This window comes from Onthophagus taurus, chromosome 8 (genome assembly GCF_036711975.1).
Source record: "Onthophagus taurus isolate NC chromosome 8, IU_Otau_3.0, whole genome shotgun sequence".
Classification (NCBI taxonomy): Eukaryota; Metazoa; Arthropoda; class Insecta; order Coleoptera; family Scarabaeidae; genus Onthophagus; species Onthophagus taurus.
The window spans coordinates 1,942,393-1,969,378 of record NC_091973.1 but is presented as its reverse complement, the minus strand read 5'-3'; the positions used below and the strand labels follow the sequence as shown (position 1 = coordinate 1,969,378).

Genomic DNA, 26,986 nt, shown 5'->3' with positions numbered 1-26,986 from the left:
GTTAATCGATAATTTTTACATTTCTCTCCCTTATCTAGCCCTGGAGGGCGAAGAAGACTTTTCGAGGACTACTCGTTTTAAAAAATTAGCCGGAACGTTTTCGAGATGCTAATAAATTATTAATTACTTCGATAAATCATTGCTCAAAGTTTAAAACGGGCCCATTCCCGAACTCCTAATGGGTCGCTTTCAAAATAATCCCGCTGAGAAGGCTAAATATTTGCGGTCTCGGAGATCAATAGTGCTGTTTGTAGAGGATGCGTTATCTTCTGTAAACTAAAGCGATATGCACGGGGAAAACGTCGAGGGACATTTCGAACACGTATCTTCATTTTCGAATATTTTTAGACAACTATTTTTATATTCTCACAACCGGTTTCTTTCTCTCTATATCGTTCTTTTCTAATTATAAACCTTGTTAAATCTCTATAAAATTTTCTACATTTAAACCTGACTTAACCACTTGTAATTATTGGCGATAAACCAAAAACATTAACTATTTATAGTAATGACATAATAACTAAATAATAATATTTTTTAAATCCTTAATATACATTTGTTATTATTTATATCAATTTCTATTGAACAAACAAACTGATTCGGAAATTAAATTGGTGGGCGCTGATGGATTGCCAAATACGGTTCTGTCCATTTAAAGTAAATGCGTTAGAATAAAGTGGCTTTATCGAAAATTGTCGGAAACTTATCTTAACATAAGGTTGCGTTAGTTGGAATTTTAATCTTTAAACGATACATTATCTCTTTACACAAACTTGGGATGACCTACAATAAGTAGACGTCATCATTACAAATATGCAACCAATATTACAGTATTGGTATTGCAATACTGCAATACAACATCCTGATATTGGTTGCATACGGGGACGATAATTAATTAACACATTGTACTCGACAATAATAAATTGAAAATTCCTTACCTTTGGCATTCAGTGTTCGACGGACTTCTTACAAAAAAATTTCATATTTTCTCCGTTGATTTCGGACAGCGAGATTACCTGTAAAGACAAAAAAAATGTGATGATGATTACAGAACAGTTTTCGTTGAGGATTTAATTAAAAGTCGTGGTAAAAAAAGATAAATGAAACGAAAGAACCGCAATCGTTTGTTCACGAGTTCATCCAACAATAAGAGTAATAAACCACGAAAGAAAATCGATAATCTTAATCAATGAAATCGCTAAATTATAACAATAATATTCCCTTGAAAGCTTTTCACTATGTAATTTCCTTTTTTCCTACATACAATATTTCAAGGGCGCATGCTTTTTTCATTACGTGGATTGGTCCCTGCCTTTGTTTCAATTGTACCACCCTCCTTTTTGTCCTCAAAGGGCTGCATTTTCTGTACATCTTGAGTCTCAGAAAAAAAATCCCTTTTTTTCCACATTAATCAATACATCAACCCTGAATACTATGGCTGGATTATTGATTGACCAGTTCGTAAATGTGACGTCACGATCATTTTTTCATCGACAGCGATATTATGTACGTATAAGGTCGTGCTAAACAAGTTAATAAAAGCATAGAACGCCCGAGACGTTAACGGAACATTAAGTAACCTTACGAAGCCGTACATAAGAAGCAATTTTGATATACCCAAGAAGTTTGTTGTTGTTTCATTGCGATAGATCATAATTAGTGGACGTTTCTATAGCATCATTTGATAACGCGACCACCAGAGGTGGTGTCGATGGCACCATAATTTAAATCAATTAACAAAATATTTTTTTATTGATAACGTTGCCCTTTCAATTCAATTTTAATTTATTCGATTATGTTGCGACTTCTTAAAGAACTGAGAAATACAATTTTACGGCAAGGTATGATTCCCGTACGATTTATCGGTTTTTGATTAGAGACGGAAAAATTGGTTGGTAAATTGTTTGGTTTATTCTCGAATGTCTTTCATGCACAAAAGAATGAAAGTAACTGAAACGTGGGAGCCAGCATTAAGAGAATTTTTTTTTCTTGCGATACCAACATTAAGAATTGTTAGAAAAAGCTATTTCGGTGCGAGTTTTAATTGCCTTTTTGCTCAGAATCTCTCGAAAGTGGCCGACGGAGCTATTAACGTCAAAGACAATATCAAGGCTAAAGCCTTTGAATTGAAAGTGAAAATGTTGCGCCGTAGATAATAATAATCTATTAAACCTTTGCCTTCTGAATTTAGTCATAAAAGGTAAATCTTGGGTTAACTTTAAACAGAAAATCAGATGTAATATTAATTTGCGATTAAAACATGCATGTCATGTTCAACATTTTACAGATATATTATCAACTGATCATGAATAATATGTTTTGGTTAAGCCGAGGTCGCTTGCGACCGAGGCCCTGGAGCATGTGTTGTCCAACATTGCAAACATATCTTATCAATTGTACTGCCTCGGCCGCAAGTGACTTCGCATTAATTTAGAACGCAGAATAAGTGATCTCCCACTTAAGCCGAGGTCGCTTGCGGCCGAGGCTCTGTGGCATGTGATGTCCAACATTTTACAGATATATTTATTATCAACTGATCATGAATAATATGTTTTGGTTAAGCCGAGGTCGCTTGCGACCGAGGCCCTGGAGCATGTATTGTCCAACATTGCAAACATACCTTATCAATTGTACTGCCTCGGCCGCAAGTGACTTCGCATTAATTTAGAACGCAGAATAAGTGATCTCCCACTTAAGCCGAGGTCGCTTGCGGCCGAGGCTCTGTGGCATGTGATGTCCAACATTTTACAGATATATTTATTATCAACTGATCATGAATAATATGTTTTGGTTAAGCCGAGGTCGCTTGCGACCGAGGTCCTGGAGCATGTATTGTCCAACATTGCAAACATACCTTATCAATTGTACTGCCTCGGCCGCAAGTGACTTCGCATTAATTTAGAACGCAGAATAAGTGATCTCCCACTTAAGCCGAGGTCGCTTGCGGCCGAGGCTCTGGGGCATGTGATGTCCAACATTTTACAGATATATTTATTATCAACTGATCATGAATAATATGTTTTGGTTAAGCCGAGGTCGCTTGCGACCGAGGCCCTGGAGCATCTATTGTCCAACATTGCAAACATACCTTATCAATTGTACTGCCTCGGCCGCAAGTGACTTCGCATTAATTTAGAACGCAGAATAAGTGATCTCCCACTTAAGCCGAGGTCGCTTGCGGCCGAGGCTCTGTGGCATGTGATGTCCAACATTTTACAGATATATTTATTATCAACTGATCATGAATAATATTTTTGGTTAAGCCGAGGTCGCTTGCGACCGAGGCCCTGGAGCATCTATTGTCCAACATTGCAAACATACCTTATCAATTGTACTGCCTCGGCCGCAAGTGACTTCGCATTAATTTAGAACGCAAAATAAGTGATCTCCCACTTAAGCCGAGGTCGCTTGCGGCCGAGGCTCTGTGGCATGTGATGTCCAACATTTTACAGATATATTTATTATCAACTGATCATGAATAATATGTTTTGGTTAAGCCGAGGTCGCTTGCGACCGAGGCCCTGGAGCATCTATTGTCCAACATTGCAAACATACCTTATCAATTGTACTGCCTCGGCCGCAAGTGACTTCGCATTAATTTAGAACGCAGAATAAGTGATCTCCCACTTAAGCCGAGGTCGCTTGCGGCCGAGGCTCTGTGGCATGTGATGTCCAACATTTTACAGATATATTTATTATCAACTGATCATGAATAATATTTTTGGTTAAGCCGAGGTCGCTTGCGACCGAGGCCCTGGAGCATCTATTGTCCAACATTGCAAACATACCTTATCAATTGTACTGCCTCGGCCGCAAGTGACTTCGCATTAATTTAGAACGCAAAATAAGTGATCTCCCACTTAAGCCGAGGTCGCTTGCGGCCGAGGCTCTGTGGCATGTGATGTCCAACATTTTACAGATATATTTATTATCAACTGATCATGAATAATATGTTTTGGTTAAGCCGAGGCCGCTTGCGACCGAGGTCCTGGAGCATGTATTGTCCAACATTGCAAACATATCTTATCAATTGTAGTGCCTCGGCCGCAAACGACCTCGGATTAACTTCGAATTGAGAATAAATGATATCTTCCGCTTAAGCCGAGGTCGCTTGCGGCCGAGGCCCTGGAGCATGTGTCCAACATTGCAAACATATCCTATCAATAGTACTGCCTCGGCCGAGGTACGAGACTTCACATTAACTTAGAACACAGATTAAATGATATCTTCCGCTTAAGCCGAGGTCGCTTGCGGCCGAGGCTCTGGAGCAAGACGTCGAAAATTCGTAATTTTCCATGTTGTTAATAGTAACGCTCGGGATTCTGAGCATATTACAAATAATGTGATATATCATTCAACTTTCTTTCTATAACATTTTATCATATCTCCACCAATAATCGTCATATCTGTTGTGATACAAGGCCAAAATTATATAAATCTAGATCTGGTCAGCATTTGCAGCCCCTCGGGCGCAAGCGACCTCGGATTAACTTAGACCAGAGAATAAACAATTTTTTAATACATAATGACCTTATTCGAAGTTCATAAATGACATTTTGTGGGTAACGATATGAGCAAATTAGACTACACCAAGTCGGTGTAGTACACATTGAGAGAGTTTGACGTGTTTGACAATACTTGTTGGTGTTGTGGTAGCTTTGGAAACTATATACCGATGCAATATAAAGCACAACCTGTTCTAAATAATGATTTATTCGATGACACGTAGAGTTAAGTTTTAATTTAAAAATTGATTTTGATATAAAAATAGTTTTGACCTTAATAGAAATTTGACAATAGAAGTTTATTTATGGATCTATGCGTCAGTAAAATAGGATGCGTCGACGTGAATTTAAAGTCGATAATTACCGCCGTCGTCTTATTGAATATTTATATAGCGAGGGGAACAACGTGACGGAAATGAAGTTGGATGAATTAAAAAATCTATGGTCGATAAATTAAGAAAAATCCGAGGACAGGTGAAGAATCGTTTAGGAAGTTTTTTCGAATCTGAAGAGTTGAAAGAAAGTGATACCAGTTTTTTAAAATTTATTCAAATGGGGACGTTTTGACGTTTTATTGAATTCCACGGACGTACGTACCGTAAGCGTAACGTCGTCTCTTTACGGCCTTAAATCAAATACCACTTAGTGACAGCGGGGACAAGTGGTTATCTAGAATTTTTGTTCCTTTTAATGGATATTTTAAGGTACTCGGTTATCTCAGTGTGGATTCCTTGTTAATGGACGGGTCCGGGACTTTACACACGGTAAGTTATACGCCCGAAAGCCAGCCAGTATTATAGATGTCGAACTCGGCCGGCAAATACGGATAACTACGTCAAATGTTTGCTTTTATTTTTAGATATTAATTTTTGTCGCGTAAAGTCAATATTGGTTTGAGGAAGGGGGCCCGGGCAAACTAGTTAATAAAATGAACGTCGGAGCTGCGCGGAAACTTCAAGGTAATTGCTTTAGCAAGTCTGGCAGGCAAATAGAAACTGATCGAATTTTAATCTCATTACGAATTACCATGGATACCTGCGAATCCCCCGCTCGTCGGCGGGGGCGAAAGATTCTTACGATGCGATTGGGAAACGTATGTTAATGGCCTCGGCGAGGCATCGATTTTTTATTTTAACCACTCTCGGACGACGAAACAACCGCCACCTCATCGTCCGCGGCCTCTCCGTGCGTAGTATAAATTAAATTTTAAATTTATCATGCCTCTAAATTAACTCACCCTGCTTCTGTCCAAAAGTTTTTAAACTAATTTTACATACGTGACCTTTCCCTGCATTTCAAAAGCACTTCACCTGAAAAGTTCACATTGTAAATAATCCCATTAAAAACCACAAACCATTTTTTTATTTATTTTTTTGTTTTTAAAACAATTCGCAAAAATACGAATATTACACACAAAATTCATCCCTTAAAAAATTTTTTTGAATTCAATACTTTTAAGTACACATAAGAAATTTTAATTTTGAAATGCAGTGAAGTTAATCGGTGTGGAAAACGGAGACCGAAGACGTTGGTAGCGTCGACGTGTTCAATTTTTCAGTTTCCTTCCAAGGAAACGTCGTCGTCGTCGTCGATGTCGTCGGAGAGCCAGGAAGCAGTGTAGAGATCGATAGATGCAATTTGGAGATGATATTGTCGCAGACACGAGCTCGCGCTTGGAGGCAAAAACGGCGTCGGCAAATGTTTGCAGTTAAAATGAAAACGGTTCCGCATTTAGGGGTTGGAGCGCGCCGTGTGTTTTATTTGCTTTTATCCGGAATGCAAATACTACAGGATGAATATATAATTAGTAATTTGCGGTTGGACGTTGAGCACGTTGCAAATGTCAAACAATGGACAAAAGCGAATGGTCAAACATTGAGTTGGGGGTGGTAGTTTTTGAAAGCAACGAGTGCGATTTTTCCCTTCGGGCGATTCCCGTTGGTGTAGGGGTGGGTGGCAATAAAATCGAGTAGATGGCTCCCTGAAACTCCTTGTTCAAGTCAGATAAAGGGAATTTATATTTTGTTTACTACCGCTCGACTATATCCAAGTGACTGCGACTAATTCAAACTTTTGGATGTTTATCTAGAAACTTTTCTGCATTCGCATGGCCAATTAGGCTGACACAGAAATGTCATTCCCTCCACTACCACGCTTCTATTCCATCGTTCCGAAAATGAAATATTCAAAAGTCAGGGGGAAAAAATCCTCTTTGAGATTTCGAGCAGCTCCCGTTGTCCGCGCGGTTTAGTTCGCTTTGCCACCATCAAAATGGAAATGAGTTTATTACGGACCGGACAAGTTTACACTCGCTCCCTGTTTAAAATGAACAACGTCAAGGTCCCGCCCTGGATGATATGCAAATTCTCTTCACCCTTTATCCTGACCAACTTCACGGCTCGCGCGAATTTTTTTTTTTACATCCTCCTGGCGAATCTATACAGCACCCTCGTCCGAACCCCCGACCAAGTTTCGCCCAATTTGCGAACTTGCAAACTTCTGGGTATCATGCTGAGCGAAATCTAGCGGTCAGCCATCTTGTTTAACCAAATCGAGTCATGATCCCACAAATCTTACAACTTTGAAATTTTAACAAAAAGAAACTAACTACTAAATTAGTTTTTAATTCTTCAAAAAAATTAGTAAATCTTATAATTTGGTATAACCTAACCTCAAAAAATTTCATTTCTTCATTTCTAATCGTTTTGCAAAAAAACAATTTTTTTAATTAATCTCACTTTCAACAAAAGCGAAATTAAAAGTTGGAAAACTTGGAAGCCTATAACTTGGTACAACCTAACCTCAAAAAGTATCATTAATTAAGTATCATAAATTCAAGCAATTTCACTTTGGGTGTATAAAATGAAGTTTGGCTTATTCTTCTTAAAAAATTAATGAAATTAATGTTTTTAGATGAAAATTAAACAAATTCCTTATTTTTGGGTAGCAATTAAATAGGAAAAAGGGTGATGTTGGTTGGGCCGAAATAGTTGCGCTCTATTAATTAAGGACGGTACGACGAAGTGGCCCCTTTCGCGCGGATGAATAAGGGTTAGATGGGAGGCGAACGAACGTTCCCGCGATTAATTAAACGTTAATTGACCAATCTCCGTAGTTCTTCCGTTCGAAAAACGAATAAATAACGAGAAGAGCAAATTTTCACGATTTCTGCGCGAAAGGTAAGGTATAAAATATCGATCGTCGGAGGTAGTTTAATATTTCGCAACCCCCGATGTGGGCAAATTGAAACAGGGGGGCTCCCGAGTGTTCGGAAAAACGGGGGCGGTTTTAATATATCCAGAGGAATAGTCATTTAGCGCCGGATCCTCCTCTAACCGAGGTGGCCGCAAGGTCGAAAATGGCCTTTTACCCAGACGTCCGTTTGTCGCTGCTCTTATTTCCTCGAAATTAAAATAATTATTCTTGTTGCGCGGTGTCTATGTTGCTCGCAAACCTGTAATTATATTAAAACTGGTTTAAAATTACGACGCTCTGGCCACCTATTCACGTCGCCTATAAACGGCCTCTCTTTTTGCACCATTTTACCCTTGCATTCCTTATTAACCTATACGACCGATTTTTGCCGTTATTACGTCTTCATTACTTCTTTTACTCATACTTTCCCGAACCATTTGTGCATTACAATCTAAAATTACCATAAAATTATGCTCGAACGTATTTTTAATAATGACCTTTAAGTAATACTGCGTAAGGGTTAATAAAGGCAATTTTAAAATTGACTAGAAACTCTTTGCATTACATCATTAATATTCAAAATGATTAATTACGACGTGACTAATATCATTTATTAAATTATTCGTAAAAGTTAAATAAAGTCAATACCAAAATTAATTCGTAAACGCTATCTAATCATTAACTGCCACTGGAAATTCTTTGAATTAAATGATTCATATTCAAATGATCAAACCCCTTTACCCTATCGATATTGTTGATTTCAAAACGCAATTACATACAATCACGTTCAAGCTGTCAGGGAAAGGTGGGGGCGAGGGGCAAATTGTTATTAGTAATAATTGAATTCCATCGGATGTAGGTTATAGCGGCGTCATCTTCATCAAATTTGTAACTGCACCTGTGGTTTTTCTCACGAACGATGGCAAAACTAAGTTATTAATAGCGGATAACTACTGTGACATGCGTCGCAAATAGCTGGGCTTTTATAGTTTAACAAACAACCCAGGTCACCATTACTTTGAATACTCTAAAGGAAAAATTAAAAATGTATTCTATTATGTCGAGTGTTCTCTCTAGAGGACTCTCAAACGTGTATAATTGATGATGGAGGCGAAAATGTTTAAGAACAGTTTGACACAGTTTTGTAGAAACACGAGATAGTTTTGTTGCATGCGGGAGAAACAGTTTTTAACAACGACATAGTGCACAAACTTGCGTTCAACTGATTATGACACGCGCATTGTCACGCCGGAGACCGGTCAGATGTGAAAACCATTTATATTCATAATTTCGAACGACGACCGTAATCAGTAGCAAACTCTGAAAGCATAGTTTGGGAATTAGTTGGTAACGCTTTTAGCTTACGCGCGAATCGACGTGGGATGCTAAAACTTTCCACAGAACTATACCATAATAGCACCACAATTAAAAAAAACTCTAACATAAGTTACTCATTGCACTCGTTTTCTTTTTAATTAAAATTTTAACCGATTTCGACCCACTTAATCATCGCCAGGAAATAACCACAACCATATAAATAAGAATTTTATTCTTATTTAATAAAATACCACAAAATACAAATAAAATAACACAACAAATAACAAAAGATATTTGCGGTCTCTTTATAATGTGTTAACGCATATATTAGAAACTTTAATTCAAAAATTTCATCGCCAATTTTAATCTACCACGGACAAAAATGCGATAAAGTTGAGTGTTACTTATCTTTAATCTCATCTTTAATGAATGTTCGTTTCTTAAGCCTTAATCGTCTTGGAAAAAACAATTTTTTTAATCTTACTCAAAAATCAAATTAAATCAATTTTTAAAAATACGCACAAAATTTATTAATCAACTCCGAAATTTTGTATAACATATTCATTTATAACCTCAAAAAGATTTAAATAAAATTTTTTTATTAATTTAATTTTTAAAATTTATTATTAAAAAAACTGTTTATCCGGGAAACTTAAAATTCGGTACAAACATTCCTTTATAACCTCAAGAAATTTCATTTCTAAATTCCTAACTGTTTTGAAGAAAAAAATTTTTTTCTTTAACCACATTTTCAATTGTCAATTTTTTCAAAGAGACAATTTTTAAAAGTTTAAAATCTCAAATGCTCTTTTATGGTCTCAAAAAGTTTCAAAGCAATAAAGGTAAGAATCGAGCTGAATCCCAGCTCGATAAAATAAAATGTTTTCATTTTCGAAAATAATTTGTTATTTTTTAAGAAAGGATAATTTGGTTTATGGTGCCTTACGTTTTTGTCGTGTATAATTGTGTATATAGTATTTATCGTTTTATAAGATTGTCTTTCCCGTTAGTCGTGTGTATATTACCTTTTGTTCATACATCTGGTGTTTCTATTGTTCAGTTTAAATCATGATATTTTATTTTTATTTTGTATAAAGGGACCACAGTTTTTATTTATTGTATTTATTTCGTTTGTTATATAATTAATTTTTTTTTTAATAGGTTCGTTTTGCTGGAATTTCTAAGTTGGCATTGCGATATTTGGCAGATTTTTATTTATTAAGTTGTCTCATTTTTCGAAGATTTGTAGCGGTAGGAATTGTTGCCAAGTTTAAGGATTAGATTGGAAATAGGTTAATATATAGAATTGTTCGTACATGTGCGATTTTAATGTTGCAAAATGAAAGAAGAATAATGAAAAATTTCTGAAGCCCCGAAAACGTTCGGGACCAAGTTTTTATTTTTCTTCGAAGGAGAGATGTTGCCTCGACTACCTTGCAACTTAGTAATAGCAGTCAGTGCCAGTCAGCGGGCTTAAATAAGAGTTGAACGACCTTCGCTGACCTAACATTTTATTTCTCGAATAACGTATAAACAATATTTTTTTTGTTCCCCAATTATTGGCGCGCGGACGCTTTACCGCTCTCGTTGGAGCGTTATTATTAATAACGCAACGCAATATAACCGGATGATTTCTGTGGCGCCACACTTTTGAGCGGACCCTGTACATTATGCAAAACGAACTCATCTAAAATTAATTACGGATATTACAGCGCGAATAACGAACCGTACGGCATTCGGCACGAAATTTTAATCCATTGTTAGCGAACCAGTCACGTTCAAACAGTTTGTTCGCTATCAGTAGACGACGAAATAAACTACTTTACAACCATTGATTTCCAGAAAGTGTTTAATATTAATATCACTTGAGATTGTACTTTGAACAATATACTCATAACATTTCTACAATGTTTATATTATTCGACTTCATCTGACTCATACTTATTTTTAATGTTAGACTTTTATAAAAGTTTGCAACGAACTAAATAGGTTAACATCTTGGTGGGTTGCATCGAGTTCTTTCAATTACTATGGATTCCGAAACCTATTTTGACGGCTTCTCACTACGGAAGAAACTTTCATTATTATTATACAACATTATTATTATATAAAAGACTTTCTTAATTAATTAAATAAGTTATCTAAAAATGAAAAACAAATTATACTTAATGAGTATGAGTTTTATTTAATTTCCATTTCCTCTAAGAGGTTGTTCCTGTTAATGGACAGTATTTAATAACCGTTACTTGATTGCAATAAAAAAGCAGGATGAAAACAAGACTTTCATTAAGTAGAGATAATTCTTCATTAATTTTGTTATAAAATACTAATCATTTAATATATTTGCAATTTAACATAATACAAGAAAATGTGAGTTTAAAGAGAGATGGTTGATCCAATTTGAAAAGAAGTCGAGCGGAATTTCGAAAGGTATCGAGAGACGAAGATGGTTTTCGGAAAAGGGGAAAGGGAGGATGGAGATCAGGTCGAGGAGCTTAAATACAGAACCCGAATGTTTTAATCTTCCAGATATGATTGTGTATGATTCGAACATACAAACAGCATTATGCTATCGCGCGATCCATTAAGCGGGGTTCCAAAGAGGGGCTCCGAAGAGAGACCCGAATTGGAACGACGAACCCGGGTCTTGTTAACACCTATCCGATTTGACAGGAGGACAAGTGGACATGTGTCGCAGCCTCGGGACGGCAACCGAAATTTTTCACCGAATAGCGCAACTGCAGAAACAAAGGACGTCGCCGTTGTCGTCGTCGAGGGGCCGGTTATCGGCCTCAGGCCCGGTGGAAACTCCGCGCCTCATTACGTATACACAGAACTGGATAAGCCACTCTAGCTACTCAACTTATTGATATTGAATTGATGAATAGTGCCCCTCGTCTTTTATCTTTATACCTCCTTCGACTTATTAAGACTTAATTACGCTATTTCTTATCAACAAATGAGACGCGCGAGGTCAACTTCTATATCTATTTAGCCAATCACTTAAATTTTACTCACACATTCTATTATATTTCTTATTTTATATTCTATTATCTTCAAAATGGCGTCGAATTAAGAAACGAAATTTTTTGAGGTTATGAAGGAGAGTTTGAGGTTATAAACACATACAGAGTGTTTTATTTTAATTGACACAGCAGATATCTTAATTTTTAGAAGAAAGTTCTTTTTCACTTTTGCTCTCAGATGCATAAATATTAAAAAAAATATAAAAATTTGCTGAAATCGCCGTTTTACAAATTGATAATGGTATCACTTGGGATTCAGAGCATATTATAAACAATCTTTTGAAAGTAAAGTTGTAGCAAATTTTATTCGTAACAATATTGCTCTCATTCGCTTTTGCTGTCGGATGCATAAATATTAAGAAAAATATAAAACTTTGCTGAATTCGCTTTGATAATATATACAGGGTGTCCCGTTAAGCGTACGGAGCGGCTGTATCTCTAGAACGGTAATTCCAAGAGGTTTGGGAAAAAAATCCTTATAAGCAAAGTGACCAAGAGAAATAGCTAGAAATTATTTTGAAGTTCGTAATTCGACCGCTAGGGGGCGTAACTGCCATTGAGAAACATAAAGTTGCCGCTATCTCAGAAACTTAGACGATGCGCTATAACTTTGACAACATCATTTAATAGCTTGGATAATACCGCATCGCTTTTGTTTTGCGATATTTCTCATATCTGTCATAATAAGGGAGGGGGAGGCCAATGCGTTTTCATATGTTTACATTTTAATATCTCCTAGACCATTCAACCGATTTGAATGTTTTCGGTGTTGTTTGAAAGAGCATTTTATGCTCTTTTTAAAGATATTTTCAGTAAGACCGTCTGCTTTAAAACAAATGAGCTAGAGGACGTTATCTGCAGCGATTACATATTTTTGTGATTTTTGAAGAAAAGTTAAATGGAACGATACTATTTACTTCACAGACCCTTAGTCACCTTAAAATTTGCTAAATTTTAGTGAAAACCGCATCTCGATATCGCCACCCGTTCTCGAGTTATAGAAGAAAATGTTAAAAACTGTGCCATGTTTGCCATCTGAGTGCCATCAATGGCATCGCTGAGTGCCATCAATCGGATTCAGTTGCCTCATCGAGAAAAGCAAATCATATTACCATGGTAACTGTAAACATGTCATTTACTAACGTGAAGCGTATGATAGAGCGATGCAACTGCATGGCAAAAATGTGCAATGCAATTACGACAAAGAAAGACATTTTTCTCTAGAAGTGTTTTTAAGATTGACTTAGCGATTACGGAAAACTGGCAACGTGTAGCCCATTCAGACATCTCTATGAATTCGTAAATCATATTGGTGCGCAATGTGATCCCACACAATCTGGGAACTCCGAAAACAATTGTCCACAAGAGTTCTCAAGAGAATAATATCTCCACCACGTTGTTTTACATCAGGCCGTAACAGATACCGATTATGATAACAGACTGAACTATTACCATTGACTTTTAAATATGATTTGGGCAAATCCAAACCTTTTATCACAAATTCTATGGATGCATGAAGCATCTGTCCACAAGCTGATGTAAACTTGCATAATATGCATTCTTGATTCGAGAAAAATCCACATTGCTTTCACCCCTTTATCTATTGGGTAGACTAAACGACCTGACTTTTCAAGAAAAACCAATAACCAGGGAAAATATGACATAACACTAAATACCAGTAGAAACGTATCTAGGGTCGAGACTTAAGCAGCGCTTTTTTTTTCGTCGAAACTAGATTAAATAAATGCATCGAGGTTTATGAAAGGCATTTAGCACATTAGTGAGTTATTTTTGCCAAAAATTTAAGTTATTCTAAGTGTTTTGGTTTATTTTGTTTTATTATCATTGTTGATGTTTCATTGATCCGTTGGCTTTTCAACACGCATTAAAAGTAGTTTTGAAGCAGTTCTAAGCTTGGATAAAGAGTTCTAGAAGGTTCTAGATAATAAAATTATTGTTCTCTCTTATTTGTTTCTTAAGGTAACTTGATCCGATTAAGATATACGAATTTTTAACATTTTCTTTTATAATTCGAGAATGGATGGAGATATCGAGATGCTGTTTTCACTAATATTTAGCAAATTTTATGGTGATTAACGGTCTGTGAAGTAAATAGTACCGTTCCATTTAATTTTTTTTCAAAAATCACAAAAATATGTAACCGCTGCAGATAACGCCCTCTAGCTTATTTGTTTTAAACCAAGCGGTCTTTCTGAAAATATCTTTTAAAAGAGCATGAAATGCTCTTTCAAACAAGACCAAAAATATTCAAATCGGTTGAATGGTCCAGGAGATATTAAAATGTAAACATTTGAAAACGCATTGGCCTCCCCTTCCCTTATTATGACAGATATGAAAAATATTGCAAAACAAAAGCGATGCGCTATTATCCAAGCTACTAAATGATGTTGTCAAAGTTATAGCTCATCGTCTAACTTTCTGAGATAGCGGGAATTTTATGTTTCTCTATGGCAGTTACGCCCCCTAGCGGTCGAATTACGAACTTCAAAATAATTTCCAGCTATTTCTCTTGCCCACTTTGCTTAGGCCAAGCGCGCACTCGCGACTTTATTGTTGACCAACTTAAAAATCGCTCGATTAAAAAGTTGCCATTAGATTTCCGCTCAGCGCACTATCGACTAGATAGTTGCTGCAGTCTTAAATTTCAACATGGACGCTACTGATGTAGCATGTGTCTGTGCGTTGATTGTCAAAAGAAGAAAAAGGAAGAACAGACGTTTCTGGGTTCATCTCCTCATTAGTCAGCGACTGTTTAATGGTCAATTTTATAAACTGTTTGAAACATTGAAGGACCACCCCATGAAATTCTTCAGTTACTATAGAATGAGTTATACGAGTTTTAACATCTTACTGACTGCAGTTCAAGATCAAGTTTACCATAATAACATTGTTTCTTACAGATATTTGGCAACAGGCAACAGCTTCGCCTCTTTGCATTTTGAATATTTACTTGGCCAAACAACAATAAGAGAAATTGTGAGAGATACATGTATCGCTATTTGGGAATGTTTAGTGTCTATATATATGCCACCAAAAAATACTGATGATTGGTTACATATAGCAAACAATTTTTACAAGCGAACAAATTTTCCTAACTGCATTGGAGCCATCGACGGCAAACATATTAGAATAAAAAAACCTGCTTCCAGTGGATCTGAATTCTTCAACTATAAGTGTTTCTTTTCAACTGTGTTGCTTGGAGTAGCAGATTCCGACTACTGTTTTACTTCAATAGAAGTTGGAGCCTATGGTTCTGCAGGTGATTCCAATATTTTCAAGAAATCAAAATTTGGCAGTTTACTTGAAAAAGGACAGTTAAATATACCAGGCCCAACACTGCTACCAAATGAGGAAACCGGAACTGTCATGCCGTTTATAATTTTAGGCGATGAAGCATTTGCTACTTCAGAACATATTCTACGTCCATATCCTAGCAAAAATTTGTCAGTTACGAAACGTGTCTTTAACTATAGGCGATCAAGAGCCCGTAGAATGGTGGAGTGCTCGTTTGGCATATTAGCTGGCAAATGGACGATACTGAATAAGTCTTGAATTATCCGATATCATTATAAAAGCATGCTGCATTCTCCACAATTTTGTTAGGAAGCACGATGGAGTTTGTTTCGAAGATAGTTTGTACGAATGTCATTTAGATAACATGAATCCCGTTGGAACAAGAGGTACCGTTAGGGAACTGTTCATTGGCAATATGACAAAATTTAAATAAAAATGCCAATACAATATACAGGCTGATTCAAAAGTATTTGGCTAAAATGAAACCCCATGTGGAATAACCAATTTTAAGTCGAAATGAAAGAAAGCAACTGGTAGCAACTGACCGAATAATCGCCAGTGCGCGCGTACAGGTTAAAACGTGTACGTTGCATTATTCCCGGCAACAGTTGAGTCGCCTTGAAAATAGGGCAAGATGTAATTTTTTAGTTGCCGTGATTAAAGAGTTGCTAGTGCGCGCCGCTTCATATAACTCAGTGTATTTCATTTTAGTGATTTTTAAGTTGCCGCAACTAAATCGCTAGTGCGCGCCTGGCCTTATAAGGATTTTTTTCCCAAACCTCTAGGCCTTACCGTTATTGAGATACAGCCGCTCCGTCCGCTTAACGGGACACCCTGTATAGTTCGGAATTAATAATCTATTTGTATAAAGGTTTGAGAAACAATGAGAATTTGAATGTTGGGATATATAGTGAACATATATGCATATTAGCCAATTTAGCTTTGATAGGAATAAAGACTTTGGCGGTTTACGTCAAGGGATAACCGTAGAATCGTGTTCGTGGTGGCCGGGCAAACACATAACTAGGGAAAGACAAACAGTGGGTATTTAGGCTTGCATATATGATATAACGAGAGTAGGGGTGCCGGTCGAGAACGTCGTAGTATTTGTCGGAACGAATCCGCGAAGTTATGTTAATCCGGAACGCAATCATCCCCGCGGTGCGATTACAAACGCATTAGTTTCGCGCCTGAAAGTACCAACAGCAAGTGAAAAAAGTGTAATGACGGTCCCGATTAAAATTCAATTACGGTCTAGGAAAATAATAATAACGGCAAAAGTGACCGGCTAATTAAACCGTCGGGGATTTAAGAGAAATTCGACAACTAATTTAATTAAGCGTTTTTTTTTGTATTATTATATCGAGAAGGCCGCGTGGGCTAATCATTAAAAAAAATCTTCGCGCGAAGTTCGTTAGCCTTGCCAGTTATTGTGGCTCCGTAATTAAACCACTCCGGGGAAAAACAAAAAACGAAACCGTACCGATTGTATTTTATTTTTTCTTGACGGCGGCCAGGATCGGGCGCGTTTGATACAGTTGTCAAAAGTGTCACTCCGCTTCGGTACAAAAACGTGATCTTTGTTGACATTCCGCCGTCGCCTTATCTGCTTTGCGCTCCAATGGGTCACATCTTTCATTAATCCATTTTCACTGGAAACGTCCATACGCAATCGAGTGGGAAACCGAGTCGCGTTACCGGAAATTCCACTAAATCTCGTTTGTTGCGTTCCTTTTTTTGCCGAGGATTTTGTGGAACCGCTGGAATGAGGCTTTATTAGGAAGGAATCTGCATCGCGCAGCGTTATAAATCCCGGCAAATTCCAAATAAATTACAAAAACTAAGTCGGTAATCAGCGCTCCTAATTTCACACAGTTTAACAAATCCCGAAACTATGTTCATAAACTATTTATAACCATTGATACAGACCACAAATAATGCTACAGCACAATAGCCAGTTAAGAAGTTAACCGAGGGATTAAGTAGAAACACCACAAGCAAGATATATAAAACATTAATTAGACCAATCATAACATAACTATTGGATTCAATGCGGTTTACATACAGAAGTAGAAGTAATCAATTAAAAAAACACGCAAGAATATGAACTCACAATAAAAAAACTTAATAAAAGAAGTACAGTATCTGCACGTTAACTACGGGCAATTATATAATCACCATGATATATATAAAAGCTATAACGGCACAGAACAGAAAAACGTATTGTAACAAAGAATAATTCGTGACCAATTGTAGATATGGTATGAAGAATGGTACTCAGATGAATAACCTACCACTAACACATTCGGATGAATAACTTCGTCGAAAGGGCTTTTACGAAACGGTTCAAATTTCACGACATACATTCCTCATCTTACATACGTAAAATACGACCTCACACCATACACCTTGTACATTCTAATAATTTACATCAACTTCAAATCATTTCAATATATCATATTTTTATTTTGATTCAACACCTGTTGAAGTTTTCTAAATAACACTTTCGCCTACATATATAAATTTAATAAAACATAATTTGGTAAACATATATAGCTGGAATAAACATAGAAAACTATTTTAAGTAGATAATAAATAACAGGAATAGATAAATAAATATATCAATAGATAAACATATCGAGATGATAAGAAATACCCAGAAGAGTCTTAAAAGCAAATAAACTCCTAAGACCTGTTTATTTATCTGTTATTGACATTCCACAATTGGAGGGTAATATTATTAATAAATTTGCAACTGGTTCAAAAATTACATATTATGAAAACAACTCCATAAAAGGATGAAAAATAATCTTGCAAATAAATACCTTATTAAGTAACTCTAAATATGTTAGAAATATAAATAAACATTATAAAATATTTATTTTGCAGAATATCCAATATTTATTCAATGTTATCAAGTGAATTTCGGAACATTCAAAATATCTAACCTGCCTTAGAGCAAAGAAGTTTTTTATATATGTATACGAAAATATGAAAATTTGCATGAAACCAAGTCTACCTAAAAAACAATCCCGGCTAACGTCTTTGAAGTCGGCCAAGATTATTTCTGCCATAAAGTTGTTAATGGCATCACTCGTGATTCAGAGCGTGAAACCAAGTCTACCCTGCTTGAAATTTATGGAAGAAATAATCTCGGCCGACTTCGAAGACGTCGGCCGCCCTAAGTATTGTTCATGATACTTGGGGCGGCCGACGTCTTCGAAGTCGGCCGAGATTATTTCTGCCATAAAGTTGTTAATGGTGTCACTCTGGAATTTGGAGAGTGAAACCAAGTCTGCCCTGCTATGTTTATGGAAGAAATAACCTCGGCCGACTTCGAAGACGTCGGCCGCCCTAAGTATTGTTCATAATCCCTAAGTTGTTAATGGCATCACTCATGATTCAGAGCGTAAAACCAAGTCTACCCTGCTATGTTTATGGAAGAAATACTGTCGGCCGACTTCGAAGACGTCGGCCGCCCTAAGTATTGTTCATGATACTTGGAGCGGCCGACATTATTTCTGCCATAAAGTTGTTAATGGCATCACTCGTGATTCAGAGCGTGAAAGCAAGTCTACCCTGCTTGAAATTTATGTAAGCAACAATCTCGGCCGACTTCGAAGACGTCGGCCGTCCTAAGTATTGTTCATGATACTTGGGGCGGCCGACGTCTTCGAAGTCGGCCGAGATTATTTCTGCCATAAAGTTGTTAATGGTATCACTCTGGAAATTGGAGAGTGAAACCAAGTCTGTCCTGCTATGTTTATGTAAGAAATAACCTCGGCCGACTTCGAAGACGTCGGCCGCCCTAAGTATTGTTCATAATCCCTAAGTTGTTAATGGCATCGTAAAACAAAATCTACCCTGCTATGTTTATGGAAGAAATAATGTCGGCCGATTTCGAAGACATCGGCCGCCCTAAGTATTGTTCATGATACTTGGAGCGGCCGACATCTTCGAAGTCGGCCGAGATTATTTTTTATATCTACGAAGCAAACAAAGGTAAGAAATTAAGATTCTGATATAACTCATTTAAAACGATCAAATCATTCACTTTTGCTCTAAGAAGCATATTATTTTTGCTTTTAAATACATTTACTAAAATTTTAGTTCAAACAAAACCTACAATAATAAAACACTTCTGAACATAGCTGAACATAACGCCATCTATGAGCAGCAAGCGATAATATTTTTTAATAAAACGATAAATTGTGAGTGGTAAATTTAATTCGAAATGAGAATAGTGGAATAAACCTTGTTAGTGTGGAGTACATGAAAAAGTAATTTGGGTTTTGTACTCATTAAAAATCAATTCAAAAAACTTTTAGAATAACGTTTTTGATGATTTTTGCAAATCGAATTACAATTAATAATTAACTGTAAGGCGAGATAATGCGTAGAAGTCAAAGGGTTTCGAAATGAAAAGAAGTGGCGTTGTTCTACAAGATGTAAAACACCTGTAAACATATTTACACGGGCGGCGGTGAGAATTCTTAACATTTCGAGCGGGGAGCCGCGCCGAGAGATAATTATAAGGTGCATGTGGCAAAGTGTACGGAGCGCACCTTCGCCGTTCTTCCCCCTTTTCGCCCGTCTCAGAACCGGCCGAAAAGAAGAAGCAAAACGTCCTCGAGCGGCCACATCAAATGCGGAGGAGACGGAACGCTAAACGCCTGTGGAAGACAAGAAAAAAATAAACGCTAAGAAAACGGGGTCATACCTCGCTCGATTCTTCTCATACAGGTAACAACCCACGAAGCACATTTGAAATCACAAGTGGTTAAAAAGCACTAATTCTTACAATAATAATTGTTTACAAAGTGATTCAAAAATTCGTGTCTTGTATTCTTAACTTTCTCGGTTAAGTGTCCTTCTGGTGTCCTTTTGCACCCGAGGCTGGTCTGGCATTTGCTGGTGATTGCCACTGCAGAAGAGGTTTACGTACAAAACACACGAAAGTCTTGCCTTTTTTTTCGGATGACTACGGAATGGATTTGGCCGGTAATCGAACAATATCTTTCTAGGAATGTTGTTTCTCAAGTCTTTGTCCTTTTGGACACTGAAACGTATCAGTTTTTAGTCACGTTTCAGTCACTGATTACACTTTACCATAATAATACTAGCAATAATAATAAAAGTCATGTCTCTTTACAACAGTATACAGTTGCCTGCCTAGCATCACAAAACCAAACTGACTACATTCTAAGAAAATTAAGAGAAGGGACCGAACAATCTCGGACGAACACGACTCCAACACGATCCGATCCCCGCCAAATTTAAACCTCACCAATCCAACAACAACAACGGGGTGTTATTATTATTGTTACTTTATCCCTAATTACCGGGTTATTAAATATATTCCAAAGAGTGTCAGGAACTTTCTCTAATCTACTATTACCCCTAACAACTTGATACATTACGATAATTGCTGCTTCATATTCATACATGGAAATATAACACAAGAATAAATTATTATAATTAATCTTTTATAACGTTTTGCATATCATTAATTTCCCGATGCTAGTTAATCGATGGAAATTAATCAAAAATAATACGACACACTTTTTTAAAAACGAACACTTTTTATGTTATCACCTTTCAATCATAGATGGAAGCATGTGACTATAGTGGTATTATTATATACAGTGTGTATAATTTTAGTTTACTTTCGAAGTCGGCCGAGGTTATTTCTTCCATAAAGTTGTTTGTTAATGATATCACTCGGCATTCTAAGCTTGAAATTTATGGATGATAAAATCAAACACGCTGTATAAATGAAGGAGTATTCACAAAGTATATATAATTGCCTACAAAAATGAGTTAAAAAAGTAAGACTCAGCCCAGGATATGGACAGTACCGGTAATTATTTTAAACGACCTCACTCATCATGCGATCCAATTCTACGAATTCCTTTCAGAGCACTAAAACGACAGCGACAATTTGATTTGCCGCATCTTTTTGGGGAAAACGCCAAATTCCCTTTGATATTTCTTCCATTGTTGCTTCAACAACTACAACTACAAATCAAATTATAATTTTTTTAATATCTTTAACATCTTTTCTTGTTGTAGGGGTGGTAAGTGCGACATCTATACTTTAAAAGTTGTAATACTCTCAATTAAGAATGACGTTTTGAACAGGAAACGACAAATTTTGGTCAATTATGTATAAAGTTGAGCGAGTGAGGTTACGATGGCCTCAAAATCGTTATTTGACTCAAAAATACTTCAATAAAAACTTTATCATAATGTAACTAAATCCAATCTTCTTTGATTTATTATTCTAACATATAATTTTAGAATTAAAAAGTTAATTTTTCGTTTTTTGTTGATAGATGTCGTAAAAGTGTGAATTAAAAGATGAAATTCGAAGGAAAAAATGTTTTTATTCTATTATAAATTATCGAATATATAAACTTTATGTTTCTACAGACTAATTAAGTTATCACTCTTCGTAGACTTCAAACGATGCACGCGCTATTATGGGGGAAAAGAACTTGCTCAGTCTGCTAAAAATCAGTCAAATTAAAAAAAAAATGTACAACTATTTTCTTTTCAAGTTCCCCGTCCCACACAATTAAGAAAAAACAAACGACAAAACCACGGAAATACTTATAAAAATTAATAATTACATAAGATACGACGACATAGGAAACAATCGTTTAAAATATAGAATCTATAAAAAGAACTCCGTGTATAATAGAGACTCACAGAAATATTAAGAAAAATAAACAGAATTAAAACAACAAAAAAAGGAGGACAGAGACGAACATTGCGATTTCAAAAAAATCCTTTCCAAAAAAAATTGCACTGAGCAGACCTACGAAAGCGGTCTAAAAACGATAGCTTTGGTGTAAAGGTCGAAGTATCGGATAAAAGTTGAAAAAATTACGCGACAATACTAAAATTATAAAAACTTACGTCTATGATCTTACATAAAGAAACTTTTTACAATAAAAAAAAAATAATAAACTTTGTGATAATATTAATAACACGTTACGCAACTATATATAAATTATCCTAAACAAATCTTTGTACTCAGAAATGGTTCTTTTTGGGGTGAATTTAAGTTATAAAAAATATTTTCGAACAATATTAGAGTCGCTTAAAAGACAGAGACTTCAACCCTGATTTCGATCGATTGTCTTTGTTAAACGTTTTCGATTTTGACCGGAAAAATCTCAAATCTTTTTCGTGGTTAGGATGAAGCATTGGCAAGTACGAGTTTGGATCACATAAATCTGGATGCTCTTCATAAAAATTCTTGTATCCGCCGTGAAGAAGGTAAATTTCCGGGAAGTGGAGGTAAGGATAAAATTTCATGTTGTGGTTTCTATCGACTTTACGAAGAAATCTTAATCTGAAATAAAAATAAAAATAATTAAATTAAAAATTAAAAAGATAATAATTGGATTAAAACTTACAAATTTGGTCCCCTTTCACTTGAAAATTCACAATGGAAAACAAGAATGTGTCTTCGGTGATCTTCGTGAGCACCAACAGGTGAGTTTTCTTCAATTTTGCTATGTAATAATTCATCCATAATTTGTTCTTTAGTATAAAGGTTAATGGCGCCTGAAATATGTCCACCTTCGTATTCGTAAGGAAATCTACAATCGACGACTTTAAACGAAGCAACGCGGTTTTGAAATTCTCCTTTCATAAGTCCAACGAGCGTCGATGGGTTGATCGATTTTAAATCGGAGTGTTTTCCGCTTACTAAAGGTAAACAAAATTGTTTACTGAAGTCGCCGATTAAATCCGGATCAGAATGAGATCGTTGAAGGGCTGTTTTGATGGTATCTTCATTCGCCGACAAAGAAAAATCGTTGAATTTAACGGACGTTTCTTCAACGGTGGTTTTGTACCTCTTGATGCTTCTTGGACTTGGTGTAGGAGGTTCGGGCCTTTTAAAACAGCGTATATCGTCGGATTTTTTGAACAAACAAGACCGTGCTTTAGGAGAATAAGAAGGCAAAGAAATTGATCTGCGATATTTAGGAAGTGTGTCAGGCGAAATTTCGTTAGCCACCAAACTACCCGAGATTAAATTCGAAAATTCGCCGGGTAATTGGGCGTTTTCGTCCGTGTCATCAAGACCGCAAATATCAAGAAAATCATCCATAGAAGATGTTGAAGAAAATGACCTCTTTGGTGAAATGACACTGCAACTAGCTCCGTATCCAGAATCCCTGGAGTTGCTGTCGACATCCTCCAAGGGGCGACGACGCTTATTTTGGTGCGTACACCTGGAGGAGGTGACGCCCGTGGGGTCGGGGCTCTCGTACAAGGACAAATCGCCGTCCTGCTTCATTGGACTACCCAAGAAACTCTTACAACAGCAGCACTTACCACTAAAAGAAAAAAGAAAAATATCGAAATTGCTCTTCGAGAAATAAAAAATTGGTTTTCATCGTGGATGGCAAAGGGGTCGAATCTCATCATCCAAGAAACCACGTGCTCAAAAATTGCAAAATGGACGGGGTTAATAATATTCAACGTACCTGGTGCAGTGGCAAGGGTCCACGTTCTCCGCGGAATTATCCCAAAGCATTTTGTATTTTTTACACTGAAATCCTTTGAACGAACAAACACATTCACCGGCAACTTTCGCGAGAGCGTATCGATAAGACGTCCGTTCGTAACAACTGCGTACACTGTTATGCTGGTTGTCCTCGGGCGCGAGCCACTTTTATGGCGAAGGCCCCCACCCAAAAAAAGGTGCTCCGCGCAGAGGGATGAGCAACCCCACTGAACCGCACCGACAACTCTTCAACTTTTAGAGAACTATTCGATGCCCCCTCAACGAATTCAACCCAATTTTATTACTTACAATTATTAAAAAAATTCATTTTTTTTATCAAAAACCACAAAAAATCTTAATCTACTAATTATAACATCAGGAACACCAAAATAGATTAACTCTGCATGTGGTACTTACACGTGTTAAATAACTATATATAAGTAATATAAAATTAACAACGTTGAGCAAACATCCATAATAGATCAATAAAAGTTCAGAACAGAAAGACCACCAGCTCGAAGGCATTACAATGGATGTAACTATCATTGTGACAACCATTCCACACCGATCATAGAAATATTAATAATTATCACACTTCTTAATTGATAAAAACCAGTCTCCAGTAAGTATCTCATTTGTGCTCTTAACGCAATGGGAATAAATTTATGAGTAGGAATATACCCTTTGGAGTTATGGTGAACTATGTGAGATGAGAAAAAACTTCAAGTTTATCAAAACGATCCTAAAGTCACAACTTTCATAATGACCTTGATTGCGAAGCGAAATGAGATGAATACAACGAATCTCCCCTACGAGTCTGAAACAGAACGTTGCGGGTGCAAAACCCCCTCCCACCAAGCCGTGTATCCATAAATACTGACTCTTTTTTATGGATTTAGATTAATCGATATTGCTAGGCCGAAATAATGTTAATGATGTTAGGAAAAAATGTTGTGAATGATAATTAATATTAATTCAGGTTTTTCGATAAAATTTTTTATTTTATCTCGAAAACTAAAAACGTTGGGAAAAAATGTTGTGGATGAAAATTGTTAATAATAAACCAACAAACAGTATTACCAACACAACGAATTTAAAATCTGGAAAATTACAATTTTGACTCATTTAATAACAACGTATTTATCTTAAAAATTAAAAAGTTATTTTGAAAATGACATTAACAAAAATTATTCATAATTCATCATAAAATCAAAATCCATAAACGGTTTATTTCCAACTTCTTTGAGATTTCAGTCATAAACAATAAAATTAACAAATCTTGAAATTGAGGTTTTTCGATAAAATTTTTTATTTTATCTCGAAAAGTAAAAACGTTGGGAAAAAATGTTGTGGATGAAAATTGTTAATAATAAACCAACAAACAGTATTACCAACGCAACGAATTTAAAATCTGAAAAATTACAATTTTGACTTATTCAATAACAACGTATTTATCTTAAAAATTAAAAAGTTATTTTGAAAATGACATTAACAAAAATTATGCATAATTCATCATAAAATCAAAATCCATAAACGATTTATTTCCAACATCTTTGACATTTTAGTTATAAACAATAAAATCAGCTAATCTCAAAATTGAGGTTTTTCAATAAATTTTTTATTTTATCTCGAAAACTAAAAATGTTGGGAAAAAATGTTGTGGATGAAAATTGTTAATAATAAACCAACAAACAGTATTACCAACGCAACGAATTTAAAATCTGAAAAATTACAATTTTGACTCATTCAATAACAACGTATTTATCTTAAAAATTAAAAAGTTATTTTGAAAATGACATGAACAAAAATTATGCATAATTCATCATAAAATCAAAATCCATAAACGATTTATTTCCAACATCTTTGACATTTTAGTTATAAACAATAAAATCAACAAATCTCGAAATTGAGGTTTTTCAATAAATTTTTTATTTTATCTTGAAAACTAAAAATGTTGTGGATAAAAATTGTTAATAATAAACCAACAAACAGTATTACCAACACAATGAATTTAAAATCTGAAAAATTACAATTTTGACTCATTTAATAACAACGTATTTATCTTAAAAATTAAAAAGTTATTTTGAAAATGACATTAACAAAAATTATGCATAATTCATCATAAAATCAAAATCCATAAACGGTTTATTTCCAACTTCTTTGAGATTTCAGTCATAAACAATAAAATTAACAAATCTTGAAATTGAGGTTTTTCGATAAAATTTTTTATTTTATCTCGAAAACTAAAAACGTTGGGAAAAAATGTTGTGGATGAAAATTGTTAATAATAAACCAACAAACAGTATTACCAACGCAACGAATTTAAAATCCGAAAAATTACAATTTTGACTCATTTAATAACAACGTATTTATCTTAAAAATTAAAAAGTTATTTTGAAAATGACATTAACAAAAATTATGCATAATTCATCATAAAATCAAAATCCATAAACGATTTATTTCCAACTTCTTTGAGATTTCAGTCATAAACAATAAAATTAACAAATCTTGAAATTGAGGTTTTTCGATAAAATTTTTTATTTTATCTCGAAAACTAAAAATGTTGGGACAAAATGTTGTGGATGAAAATTGTTAGTAATGAACCAACAAACAGTATTACCAACGCAACGAATTTAAAATCTAAAAAATTACAATTTTGACTCATTCAATAACAACGTATTTATCTTAAAAATTAAAAAGTTATTTTGAAAATGACATTAACAAAAATTATTCATAACTCATCATAAAATCAAAATCCATAAACGGTTTATTTCCAACATCTTTGAGATTTTAGTTATAAACAATAAAATCAGCTAATCTCAAAATTGAGGTTTTTCAATAAATTTTTTATTTTATCTCGAAAACTAAAAATGTTGGGAAAAAATGTTGTGGATGAAAATTGTTAATAATAAACCAACAAACAGTATTACCAACGCAACGAATTTAAAATCTGAAAAATTACAATTTTGACTCATTTAATAACAACGTATTTATCTTAAAAATTAAAAAGTTATTTTGAAAATAACATTAACAAAAATTATTCATAATTCATCATAAAATCAAAATCCATAAACGATTTATTTCCAACATCTTTGAGATTTTAG

At 35.3% G+C, this 26,986-nt stretch overlaps 2 protein-coding genes and 1 long non-coding RNA gene across 13 annotated transcripts in view; 1 reads left to right on the top strand and 2 right to left on the bottom strand.

Moving 5' to 3' along the window:
- LOC111425201 (Calcium-independent receptor for alpha-latrotoxin) overlaps positions 1-20,544 on the bottom strand; it is a 64,934-nt gene extending 44,390 nt beyond the window's left edge. For 6 of the 11 annotated variants that reach the window (XM_023059063.2, XM_023059064.2, XM_023059061.2 and 3 more), the window contains exons 1-2: positions 20,079-20,543; positions 939-1,016 (exon numbers count right to left, since the gene is read on the bottom strand). In XM_023059063.2, the coding sequence (XP_022914831.1) occupies positions 939-947 (9 nt within the window). In that variant the 5' untranslated portion in view covers positions 948-1,016; positions 20,079-20,543. Of the gene's footprint in view, positions 1-938; positions 1,017-20,078 lie in introns of all 11 variants that reach the window. The other 5 variants (XM_023059057.2, XM_023059056.2, XM_023059058.2 and 2 more) reach the window with 1 other exon arrangement.
- A 516-nt stretch (positions 20,545-21,060) lies between these two features.
- On the top strand, positions 21,061-21,617 carry LOC139430932 (uncharacterized). Its single transcript, XR_011641290.1, has 2 exons — positions 21,061-21,218; positions 21,277-21,617. It is a non-coding gene; the product is annotated as an uncharacterized lncRNA (long non-coding RNA).
- Positions 21,618-21,955: 338 nt separating this feature from the next.
- On the bottom strand, positions 21,956-24,027 carry LOC111425426 (M-phase inducer phosphatase-like). The gene is made up of 3 exons (XM_023059426.2): positions 23,863-24,027; positions 22,783-23,712; positions 21,956-22,718 (listed from the first exon to the last, which is right to left on the bottom strand). Exons 1-3 carry the CDS (start codon positions 23,910-23,912, stop codon positions 22,454-22,456), a joined length of 1,245 nt encoding a protein of 414 aa, XP_022915194.1. The 5' UTR covers positions 23,913-24,027; the 3' UTR covers positions 21,956-22,453.
- Between the last annotated feature and the right edge of the window lie 2,959 nt (positions 24,028-26,986).

Bases quoted from the DNA above. Each gene is read 5' to 3' on its own strand.
- LOC111425426 (XM_023059426.2), bottom strand. From the start codon at position 23,912: ATGCTTTGGGATAATTCCGCGGAGAACGTGGACCCTTGCCACTGCACC. The intron at 23,713-23,862 runs GTACGTTGAATA...TTTTTCTTTTAG, and splicing joins GACCCTTGCCACTGCACCAG to TGGTAAGTGCTGCTGTTGTA. The intron at 22,719-22,782 runs GTAAGTTTTAAT...TTTTTATTTCAG, and splicing joins AGTGAAAGGGGACCAAATTT to ATTAAGATTTCTTCGTAAAG.